The sequence below is a fragment of the Apostichopus japonicus genome, chromosome 1, assembly GCF_037975245.1.
Source record: "Apostichopus japonicus isolate 1M-3 chromosome 1, ASM3797524v1, whole genome shotgun sequence".
In the NCBI taxonomy this organism is placed as follows: Eukaryota; Metazoa; Echinodermata; class Holothuroidea; order Aspidochirotida; family Stichopodidae; genus Apostichopus; species Apostichopus japonicus.
The window spans coordinates 2,282,211-2,294,464 of record NC_092561.1 but is presented as its reverse complement, the minus strand read 5'-3'; the positions used below and the strand labels follow the sequence as shown (position 1 = coordinate 2,294,464).

General features: G+C 37.3%; 1 protein-coding gene across 2 annotated transcripts; it reads left to right on the top strand.

Annotated features, from left to right (window-relative positions):
* Positions 1 to 678: 678 nt before the first annotated feature.
* LOC139978377 (sodium-dependent multivitamin transporter-like) lies at positions 679 to 12,227 on the top strand. Of its 2 annotated transcripts, XM_071988602.1 has the most exons (14): positions 683 to 1,458; positions 1,923 to 2,142; positions 2,808 to 2,925; positions 3,380 to 3,447; positions 4,544 to 4,698; positions 6,373 to 6,513; positions 7,029 to 7,114; positions 7,606 to 7,664; positions 8,030 to 8,118; positions 8,943 to 9,073; positions 9,884 to 10,037; positions 10,683 to 10,785; positions 11,171 to 11,310; positions 11,936 to 12,227. In XM_071988602.1, exons 1-14 carry the CDS (start codon positions 1,331 to 1,333, stop codon positions 12,075 to 12,077), a joined length of 1,734 nt encoding a protein of 577 aa, XP_071844703.1. In that variant the 5' UTR covers positions 683 to 1,330; the 3' UTR covers positions 12,078 to 12,227. The 2 variants fall into 2 exon arrangements, with proteins under 2 accessions (XP_071844785.1, XP_071844703.1); XM_071988684.1 differs by lacking the exon at positions 6,373 to 6,513 and having other exon boundaries at positions 679 to 1,458.
* Positions 12,228 to 12,254: the final 27 nt, after the last annotated feature.

The window sequence follows — 12,254 nt, the reverse complement described above, 5'->3', positions numbered from 1 at the left end:
TAAACTGAGCTTAACTTTCATGTTTTATTTCATGTGTGCATCATTAAGATGTTTGTGTTTTGATAGCTTGTTCAGCATACGCATAATATATGTCAGAACAAATGACATTAGCGTGTCTGGTACAGATCCAGCATTATCCCACCTTATGGTTCTTTCTCAGCAATTAATTGCTACTTTCATATATCTTAGGATATCCGCTCTCAGTGCTATTTCCTTTAGTTCTCAGATAAATACATAAATCGAGGGCTATAGTTTTGGAAAGCTGTCAGTTCATTCCATTATATATACAGTCCATCATACGCTGTCAGTTTGCCTTCTTTGCAATGGAATGTTACAGGGTGTGAAGACTCGCGCAAAGAGAAACGTCTAATGCCGGTAATCTGACCTACTTTCGAATGAAGTGTAACAGAAGTGTTAGGCTCCACCATGGATCCCAGAAAATAAGCACACACAGCTCGCTACCATCGGTATCTATGCACTAGTGTACAGTTGTGTACACTAGTAAAATACAGCTGCGGTCAATACCCACAGCACAGTGTACAAACAATACAGCGATGGACATCTCAGGTCCAGCTAAAGATAACAAGGTATCACCTTTCATTACTGTACTGTCTGCATTTTGTAGCGACACGAACAAAACGTCACTTGCAAGCAACGAGATGGCCGCACGCGGTTTGGGGCGAGTCTTCCATGCCTGTAAGTCGGAATACTGGTTTTGAATGCAAAATTCTGCATTTTAAAATGCACTGAATTCAATTACGGCCTAATACGTCTGTTTAAATTAGTTTGAGCAGGAGGACACCTCCATGAGAAGCTTGAGGAGCTTCTTACTTTAGGAACTTTCTGCTGTGTAATAAGGCATCGACCTTTATAAATACCCTCCACAATATCACGGTTTAGCGCACTGAAAAAAAAGTGTTGTACGAAGAAGTTGTTCACATGTGATTAAAGTGACGCCAGTGCTGCTCCGTGATAACTTAAACTATACTTTTTACAAGATCATAGATAGTCGCTATTTGCCGACCGAAGTGACCTCCCTACGCAAATATCTTCTATTACATAACAGGGACAAAGGTCAGTGATTGTCAGACGCAAATGTAGATGTTACGCAAAACAGCAACCGTAGAAAGTCGCTGCTATTGAAATCTATGTCATTCGTATACTATACACTGCAGTATGTGTATTGTAATTGAAGGAAACGGTCAAGTACGTTAATTGGTACATTTGGGTACCTTATTACATACCTCTGGAATATCAATACGTCGATATCGAACGTACTCTGCCGGGACAGAAGCGCGGAGATAAGTGGTTTTGAAACTGTCTGATCTAAATGGCAAGCCGTACCGCTAATTCTCTCGGAGTCTTAGACTACATTGTCTTTGCTGTACTGCTTATTATTACGGTAGTCACTGGGCTGTACCATGGACTCTATAAAGGTGGTCAGAATACCACAAAAAAGTAAGAACATTTTGATAATATTTTCTTTAAGAGTAAATGATGCCCATCTAAGATTAATTGTTTCCAGTAACGCACCGACTGGGGGTACTCATAGGACCTTACCTTCTGTGTAATGATTTTTATAGGTTCGGGAATAGAGAGAGAGAGAGAGAGGTGGAGATGGGGGTGGGTGGAGAGGGAGGTGGGTGGGTGGAGAGGGAGGGGGAAAGAGAGACTTAATCTGATTCGATAAGACGGTCACCTGTATTCATCGTTCACCAACTTCCTTCTATGTATAAAATTGTCCAAACAACTCATGAACTTTTGTGTGTGGGGGGGGGGCAGTGTGGGGGAAGGGGGCGTGGCAGGGTGGATGAGGGGAGGTCGGGCGGGCGGGCGGGGTTTTATGGATGAACGGGCGACCCTAAGCACTCTACAATAATGTACAAACTTTACGATGATTAACTTCTTTTGCACTGTTATAGATTCATCCTTGCCGATCGTAAGGTGTTCAGTTTACCTGTAGCGTTGACGATTTTAGCCTCGTTTATATCACCCATCACCCTGCTTGGTGTGCCTGCCGAAATCTACACCTATGGTGCTGAATACATCCCTAGCGTTTTACAAGACTTTATCATGCTACCAACGGTCATTTTTCTGTTTGCACCAGTATTCTATGGATTGGATATTATGACGTCATACCAGGTTTGCAATTTTTTAAGGAATAAATAATAATAATAATAAGCAAATATTTATAGAGCGCTTTATGCAAAGGCCTCAAAGCGCTTAAACAAGTACAAAAATCAAGATGTCATTCGCAAAAAAAAAAGAACAGAATAGAACAGAACCAAAAGTGAAAATAAAGCTAAGCAACAATTTACTGCTAAGAATATTTGCAGCATATTAATAAAAATACTGTAGCGTCAGTATGCAATGCTATATATATCTAAACATTGAACTAAACACACCTTTCCAATATTCTTACATTTTATTACATAGCAACGGGCCACCGTGCCGGGAGTTGAACAAAATGAAGACCTTTTGAATACATTATATCAAATATATATTTAATAACATTTAATAACTTGATGGTTATTTTCTCATCGGACTGGTATATACCAATTGGGAATACGAGTAAAAGAAACTGACCGTAATCATATATATGGTTGTCGAGGAAACGGAAAAATTGGTAAGCTCAATAATATAGAACTTTACCATTAGATACCATGCACGCACATTTATAAAATAAAGAATGATTCTGTGTTACTTTACTTTGTTTTGTCGAAAACATGATTTACTAGGCCATCGCACATTCAAGAAGTTGTAAAAGGTCTTCAATTATATACTTGCCATTGTATTTTTCTTAATAGTACTTGGATCGTCGTTATGGTTACCCAATGCGTTGCTTTGGAGCGTTTATGTTCCTGTGCCAAACGACATTTTATACCGCTATCGTTATGTTCACACCGGCCCTGGCTATAGAAGCAGGTATGTAGGCCTATGTAAATACAAAAATGTATACAAGTATATATTTTACGTAACAATTACATTGGAAAGACGTTAGAGGCGTGTCTTATCTTGACCAAGTTCAAGTTAAATTTACATTCATTATTTTCAATCCTGTCATCCTATAATCTAGTTTATTATACTTTATTTCTTTTTCGAGCCCCAGTATATATAGATGAGATGTTTAGTGGCAGCACTAGTAAATAACCTTATATATAGTAACACTTTCGCAATAGGGCGCCCTCATATATTGCATAGGTCTTACCCGACTTGACATACGCATGTGCCCCAATTGAAATGAAACAAAACCAAACGTCTCGGAAGTTTGATGCAAAACACATCTTGATAATTAATAATGAAGAAGATGTCTTAATGTTTGAAATTTGATTAGTTTTCATTTCTCCGCAGTGTAATATTTCATATTCTTTTAATGTAGTGACGGGATTCAATCTCTGGATTCTAATCCTTCTCACTGGAATTGTCTGCACCTTCTACACCACAATTGTAAGTTGCTGTGAATTGCGTTTTCAAACAAAAATGTATTGCGCATGCTCAAAGGGTGACATTTATGAGTATACAAATCAATAAGAAGGGAACGGAATTCATGGGGAATTATACGCTTTGTTTATTCGTCCAAAACGTTTTGTATTCAAATCATATATGGAGAAAACAGGTTGTTTAGTTATAAACAGCATTCAAAAATTATGTTAATATCTCTGAATATTCATAAGGTGGGATGGCACTTGAATGACTGGTACCGCCGAGTTTTGTAAAGCGCTAACGGTCTCTTATGTTTGGTATCACTAACCATGAACGTAACTTTGCACTCGAATGAATTTTTGGTTTTACTTTTCATGAACTTTAAATTACATTCACTTTAAATGTCCGTACGCCAATAAACCACCATAACATGAAAAGTATATCAAGGGAGTATTACAGGTCCGTTTACTTTTATTGCTATGTAAAGTTGTGGGTTACAATTAGTTCAGTTCCCCGGTCCTCCATCAGTCCCAATTCTCAACCAATTCTGTTCACGTAAGGTGAACGCTCTTATGTAAATTTAGAAAGAAAACAAGCACAATGCAGGTAGATTGCTTATACCAAGGAATTTGCTCTCCTATATTATATTATTGCTGGCAATTCTTCTTGAAAGAGTGATGCTTTTGGAATCTTTTGTTTAGTTTTCGAAATTCAGTATAGTGTCTGGCTGCAGACATTTAAAATTTCGAACTTCTCTTTCCAAGAAAAACATAAGATATTTTCAGGTGAATTGTCATAGTGACATAACTTACTCGGTTGCCGTCGGATGTATTGGTAACAAATCAGAAAACTTTATGCATGTATCTCTCCCCCACCCACCCACCCCACCCCCTATCCCACCCTCAAATACTGTTAGGGTGCGAGAGGGTTTTCAAAGAGGGATTAAAAAGAACTTCTTAGCAATTTTAATAACAATGTAACTCCTACAACTGGATTATCCATTTTAAACGTACATTTATGGAGAAAAGTAAAAAAAAAGGAAAAATGGTATTAAAATGCAGCATGCGCTGAAATGGTGTTCTTTTCAATGACCAGTGGTACATACCCAATTCACTCACAGGGAGGACTAAGGGCCGTGATTTGGACGGACGCATTCATGTCTATTGTTATGTTCTCTACTATTGTTGTTCTGATCATCACGGGTACCAACGCTGCCGGAGGTTTCACGTACGTCTGGGAAATCAACAAAATGGCGAATCGAACAGACATGTTTCAGTAAGTTTTAGAGAAGCTTTTCCTTCAATTGTGTTTAGCGAGTTCCTGATCTGCTCCCATTTGTTAAGCTTGTGTCACGGGTTGTTTTATTCACGAAGTCGACGACGACGAGAGGCGACGAGAACAAAAATTATAAGAAGCGAACGGACCAGGGGTATAGCCTTTTTATTTACCAAACGAAGAAAAAATACCTAACAAAATCAATAATATTTGTATTCTTAGTACGTTAGCAATATGTTCAAGACAATATACAGCCGGCTTACTGAAGCATGAATTAATTGGTTCACTCAATTAATATCCTTTAGGAGGTACACAGTATCATTTGCATGGATTACATCCATATTCAGCGCAATATTTATCAGTTACAAATGCATGAGACATTATATTGGAAATATATTGGAAATAATTTAACATACCTTCACTGTGCATGCATGTAGGTGTGACATTATCTTGCATGGGTCATCTTTTACCTTTAAATGAGGCATAACATAATTCTTGTTTGAAGCTTAGTCTCTATAGTTACAGAATCATGACAAAATCAAGAAATTAAACGCTTAACGTAGAAGTCCTGTCTTGATAAATGTTAGCAACATCATGATTGTTTTCACTGAACTGGGTGAATAATACCGTTTCTGTTTGTCACGAAGACAAGCTTACAATATACCCCCCCCCCACCCCCTTCCCTCCCCTTAACTTCCTCCCTGAGAGGTAAGGCGCACTTTGATCCAGGAGTTCGTATAGCATATCCATGCGCATAACATATGGAATATCTACTATCAGTCAGCCGTGATAGTCTATCAAGTACATGCCTATGTTGGCTAAGATATGGTTGGCTTAAACTACATAACACATAATACTACATTACTACGCAATCAATGTTATACTATAGGCACTCGCCTATGGGTATCTGCTTGCTTTTTATACTGCGTTCACTGTTAGAAATCTAACAACTCTTCAAACATTCGAGTGTCTACTGACCAGCTCTATACTTAAGATTCCCAACTTTTTTACGAACTCTTTTCATATTATTAAGAGGACCGTATATAAACAAAGGAATAAACAACTTCACTCAGCCGCAGTCATTTCAAATGCATGTTTTACACACTAAGGGAGGCCGAAATACAGGCTGGTCGAGTAAAAGCATGTCACGTGACGAACGCTGAAATAGTTAGGAAGCTTCTATGGTTAAAGATTATAAGCCACTTCTTTAACTTTTAGTGGTCCAACATTTGGTAAAACTTCATGAAACTTTCAAAAATACTTGTCTAGAGGATACAAGCTTTCATATTATTCTCGGAAATCGAGATACGGTGTGTGTGTGTGTGTGGGGGGGGGGGGGTCGCTATACACAATGAAACGCCTCAGAGAGAGAAGCCAAAGCGGTATGAGAGTATTGTTGTAAAATACCTGCGCGAAATTGTGCACGTTTGTGACCATTACTTGTCACATCTTAGCATATTTGCTGGCATTCCTAGCAGACAATGATGATTAGCTAATAACAATACCGATGGCCTATACCAACACTGCACATCTGAGTTTAATACCAAACATATAGTTTGTTATAAGTGATGTGCGTTAATTTAATGTCGATCAATTTTCTACAATTTTATTTTTACATGGATGTCATATTTAGTGTGTTCTCACTCTTTTTTTTCACTCTTTTCCAATTGAAAGATTTCCATTGGACCTGACAGAGCGGTTTACTTTTACCAATCTAATGATTGGGAATTATTTGACGAATCTTGCAGTCTGGGGAGTATCGCAAACATCAGTACAACGGGTTCTATCTGCAAGAAGTCTTAAAGACGCACAATTGTTAGTATTAAAAGGTGGAAGGTCATCTCGTAATGACCCTCTCATTTGCATAAACGGAAACGAAAAAGTACATCTTTTCAATCGAAAGTGTGGCACGTAATTATGTCGTCAGAGAGTTGGACAATTATCTTATCAAATATCTTATGACTCATCAGTTATGCATAAGATATAATGTCAAATGATCTTGAGTCTCCCTGAAGAAGGGAACGGTTTCCATCATACTTGGCAATCATACACTCATTTAGGATGTTACGGGGCCACGGTACTGACTTCATTAGTGTATTGTGACTCACAGTTTTCGGTCAAGGTTCTAGCGCGTATATATATATATGTACCCAAAATACGCATGCGCAGTTTGTTTATTTTCTGTTTCTGCAGTATAGTGGTACTTAATTGACATATCAATAAAATGATATTGTTGTGTAAAGACCTAAGTTAGTTTATGAATTGAAACAAGTCATCTACCACAGTAAAAAATATTTAAAACAAAAACATTCTAATTTCTCTATTAACAGGTCTTTAGCTATGAACATCCCGATGCTGGTTGGGGTACTCGTTATATGTTGCCTACAGGGACTTGTTATGTATGCCTATTACTATGGTGAGTAACATCTTTTTTTTTCTATAATATGAACAATCTACGAGTGACTCACCCCAACATGTGATGCAGTAAATGGAATTCCACACAACAATGTCTCCATTCCAGATAAAAGCCATCTCTACATGAGAATCTCACAAGTTGAAATTAGTAAGGTACAAAATATTTTATCCATGCGATCAATAATTTACGCGCATTTGAACTTACAGCTATATATAATGTGTATAATTAGCTTTGACGTCACGTTTGTGCAATACTAATAAAGCAAACATTGTCAGTCATAACTGGATTCCATTGCTTAAGTTAAACTAAACTTATCGTAAGGTTTCAGGCCACAAATAACATGTTAAATAAAATTGATAATTTTATAATACAAGTTATAATCGTCCTATGTCAGCATTCAGATTTATACTTTTTGTTTTCAAGAAAACTATTCGTTTCTTCGCCTTTCCCATTCATTTCTTTTGTTATTACGTTTCCTTTAAACCTCCCAGGCCCAAGCCCAATCGACGGTACTATTCGAGGCCCACCAAACACCACCACTCCAGACCAGGTATAGCAAGAAAGATAAGGCTCTCAAATGCAGAAAATTCATTTGACAAGTTTGAAGAAGAAAAACACTTGATGTTACTGTTTCTTCTCTTAAATGCGTTGATTGCATACAACAACGTTTTTATTTGGCATTTGACAATGTACACTTTTTTTTCGATCTTGTTTGGGGAGGGAGGGGACGGGAGGGGTGACAATGTAGAAGTGGGGGAGGGGGACTGCAAACGATGTTTCCCTTTTAACTTAATCTTTATTTGATTTACTTCTATGTCTTCCATTGTGGTTAGTGGCTTTGTAAGTTTCTTTCGGACATGAAATCTTTCGCAATTAAGAAAACAAATTTAAGACAACATATTTTCTATGCCCTAGATTACTGTCTTCTTTGTGAGTGAGCAATTTGGGGGAATTCCCGGTTACCAGGGGTTATATATATCCTGCCTCGTTGCGGGATCTCTCAGGTGAGTAACCTGATGAATATGTTAAAACTTCATGCATATATAACACAATGGGAAAAGGATTCTTGACTTAAATTAATATACATATATATATATATATATATATATAAATGAAAACGTAATGAGAAGGAAAATCCAGAACAGTGAAAAAACTTCCAGCTTCCACCGGGATTCGAACCCGGGCCTCCCGCTTTGTACGCGGACACCCTAACCAACTAGGCCATGGACGCTGATTGCTTTATATATAGCCTATATATATATATAGCCTATTTATATATAGCAGGGTTGTCCAACCTACGGCCCGCGGGCCACAGTCCGGCCCGCCGCATGGTTGCGTCCGGCCCGCCAGAGATGCTCTACGGTGCGAAATGTTAGTGAGTAGATTTATTGATAACAATTTTAAGCTATATAATCAATCATTCGAACCTTCTGGGTCCAAAACACTGCATGTAGGTCAGTTTGTGTAACATTCTCTCAGCGGAGGGGGGGGGGGGGGCGGCTGGACTTTATTCATGTTTAATCAGGAAGGAAAATAAATCAGTGCGCTCTGCGCGCAGTGCTCATATCTTGTTGCCTTGGGCTTCGGGCAAAAATCGAGCATAGGGTTCATGCGGCCCCCTCCTTCATCATAATCATTCCATGCGTCCCTCCTCTGCAAAAGGTTGGACAACCCTGATATATAGCCTATATATATAGTCTTTATATATAGCCAATATAGCCTATATACAGTTCCTATATTATATATAGATGCTATATATAGACTAAATATATATGTATAGGATACATACAGAAATATATATATATATTTACATCTTGTTTCTTTGCAGTACCATTTCTTCCAATTTAAATGCAATGTCAGCTGTTACGCTGATTGATGTCATTAGACCAATTCGAGTGACAATAGACAAACGGAAAACATCAACAGAGAGACAAGATACAACTCTAACCAAAGTATTAGGTCAGTATATCTTACACTCAGACAAGAAAGTCCATAAAGAATTTTATTTGCAGATACTGAAAGCAATAGAATCCGATATATCAGAGAGTTGTTCATTACAAAAGCCCTCTATGAGGTAAAGATGATGCTACTTTTAAGATACAACTCTAACCAAAGTAATAGGTCAGTATATTTTACTCAGACAAGGAAGACCATATGAAGAATTCATTTGCAGATACTGAAAGCAATAGACTCAGATATTTTAGAGAGTTGTTTATTACAAAAGCCCTCTATGAGGTAAAGATGATGCTACTTTTAAGATACAACTCTAACCAAAGTAATAGGTCAGTATATTTTACTCAGACAAGAAAGACCATATGAAGAATTCATTTGCAGATACTGAAAGCAATAGACTCAGATATTTTAGAGAGTTGTTTATTACAAAAGCCCTCTATGAGGTAAAGATGATGCTACTTTTTAAGAATAGTTACGGTTACCCAGGAGAGAAAATGAACACGAAAACGCAACTTCTTAACTGACCCGCTCTAAACCCCAAAAGTCCCCTTGCATCGCGACTGTGATTCTGTGATAATCGTCAAAAGTGTATAATGAGCCCCTTAGAAAGGGAACATGTACTTTTTTACACATGATTTTAGCTCAAAAGATTATAGTTGGCTGATCACCGGTTTTCTACTCTTTTAATTCTTTCTATATACTAAACGCAAGCCTGTAAAGCTGTGACTCTTAAGCTATCATGATGTAGCCTGTTATTGGCGATTTATTGTTCAAAATTAATAACTATTACTAACACAACATATTATTCTCTTACAGTATCCGTCTACGGAGCAGTTTGTATAGCCTTAGCCTACGTATGTGTGAATCTTAACACACTCGTTGCCTTGTTTAATACCATATTCGGAGCAGTGGGAGGACCCTTACTCGGGTCATTCACTTTGGGCATGCTTTGGCCAAGAGCTAACACATAGTGAGTCAAAATTATTGTAAACAAGTTCCTTATCAATTACCAGTTTTTTTTTTCTTCAAAATCTTGCACAAAAATATTTGTACAGAGAAGTTTGAGGAACTACTTGTGGAAAATGGGGCAAGTTTGTTGCATGGTCAATTTACATTGATTACGTATGTAGGCTCTAAGGTACTTGGTTCAGTCATCTTTTCAACTTGAAAATTACGAGGATTGAAAAGGACTTTTAAAAACGATTATTTTGTTGTTGTTGTTGTTGTTTTTGTATGACGTCACATACGCTTGCCAGCTGTATGACGTCATATATTTGCACGGTAATTGATACAGATGAAAACAGCATACTCGTCTTTATTTTCGTGAATCAAAGGTAAACTGCAGAAGCTGATAACTAAACACAGGTGTTACTGTTGTATATATACAGGTATTCGAAATATATGTTTACATATTCTATTATTATTTTTTTTAATTTTTTTTATTATTATTATTATTATTATTATTATTATTATTATTATTATTATTATTATAACAAAACTATTCTTAGATGCTGTTGTTATAAATGACATCGAAGTTGAATCTCATAGTCAGAGAGAGAGAGATTTAGCAAGAACAACATTAACATTTCTTTCTATTTCTTCTTCTCTTTTCTAGTGGGGTACTGATAGGGTCTGTTACTGGATTCTTAATGGGTATATGGTGCATTATTGGATCATATGTACAAGCCGGACGCTCTGATATGTTTGGACTTTACAAGGTATGTATACATGTTTTTTGCTAATATTTAAATACACATATATATATATATATATGTATATATATATATATATATATATAAACGGTGTATATGGGTTTGCATATAAGCTTGCCGAAAGGGCGTTATGGTAACAGCACTTGTCCCGGTGTCAATAAGGGGATAGTGGAAAATAGTTTTATAAAAAATTATTTCAGTGGTAACCAAAACCCGTGGCAACTATCATTTCTAAGCATTTAGATTTTAGCCTATCTATAATTTAACTTTTTAGCTATAATGAAAACTTGCAGAAAGTTCACATCAGCTTGTAGTTTTTATACAAACAAAATTGTGCTATGTCTGTAATATTGTGAACATTAACCAGTCTTTATTTTAAAATCTCTGTCAGCTTTCGTTCCAGTGGTATTCATTTCTAACCCTATCAACAACAGTTATACTATCCTTGATTATGAGTGAATTCTTCCGACGGTTAGATCCCGATCAAAATATCAAAGAAATAGACCCAAGTCTATTATCAACATTTATAAGGTAAGCAGGTCTTATTATTCTACTCTCTTCTCATTCTGCTTTGTACCCTTCTCTGGTAACACCCTCCCTCTCTTTCTTCTCCTACACCTGCACTCCCCTTCCATGCTGTGACTTTTAGATCTAATCATATACCCATGTCGCACACGATGAACAATACAAGACTGAATCCGATCTTATCTCCATCCCATGTATGTTCCTGACCCCCTCCCCTCTCCATCACCTCCTCCACTATGCTATAAATAGGATCAATAATTGGGTCTACAGGCAAGATTGTCTTAATAAATACTATTAATATTTGTGTGAGTTTGAAAATATCATTACCCCTCCAACCCCAACCCCTTCTCCATCCCAGGATCTGCCCTTAGTAAAAAGGTAATTATCTTTTATGAAATCCTATATTTTGCCTCAGTAAAATATGTTGTTCTTCGGCGAAACAAATACCCTTTTTCATATTAACAATGTTCAGCAATGTTCAATGATATATGGTAGCAAGTAGCGTTCAATATGTAAATCATAAACAGTCATGCAATGGTGTATTGAACAATATTGTTTGTATATGTGTGCGGGTGTGTGTGGGTGTGTGGATATTAATTAATTTATTTATATATCTTTTATTCATAAACAGGAAGAAATCAAGTACAAAATCTGCGTTGTTGGACAAAGAGGAGATGAAGGAACGTAAGAACAAAACGAAAATTGATAATAGGATCTTTAAGATGAAAGTCAGTTCATCTGGAGAAGATGAACAAACGGGGACTAGGCTTTGATCTTCTCTCATCATAATGGGAATGGAGGCTGAGAGATTGCTCTCCTAAGGGATGATCTATATGGGCGGATTCAGGATTTGATCAGCGAGGGGATGTGACCCTTGGGTCGTTGAGGTCAACTTCCATTTAGAGGGGCGGGGCCGGGGGGGGGGGGGTCTATGGGTCCAGTTCCCACCC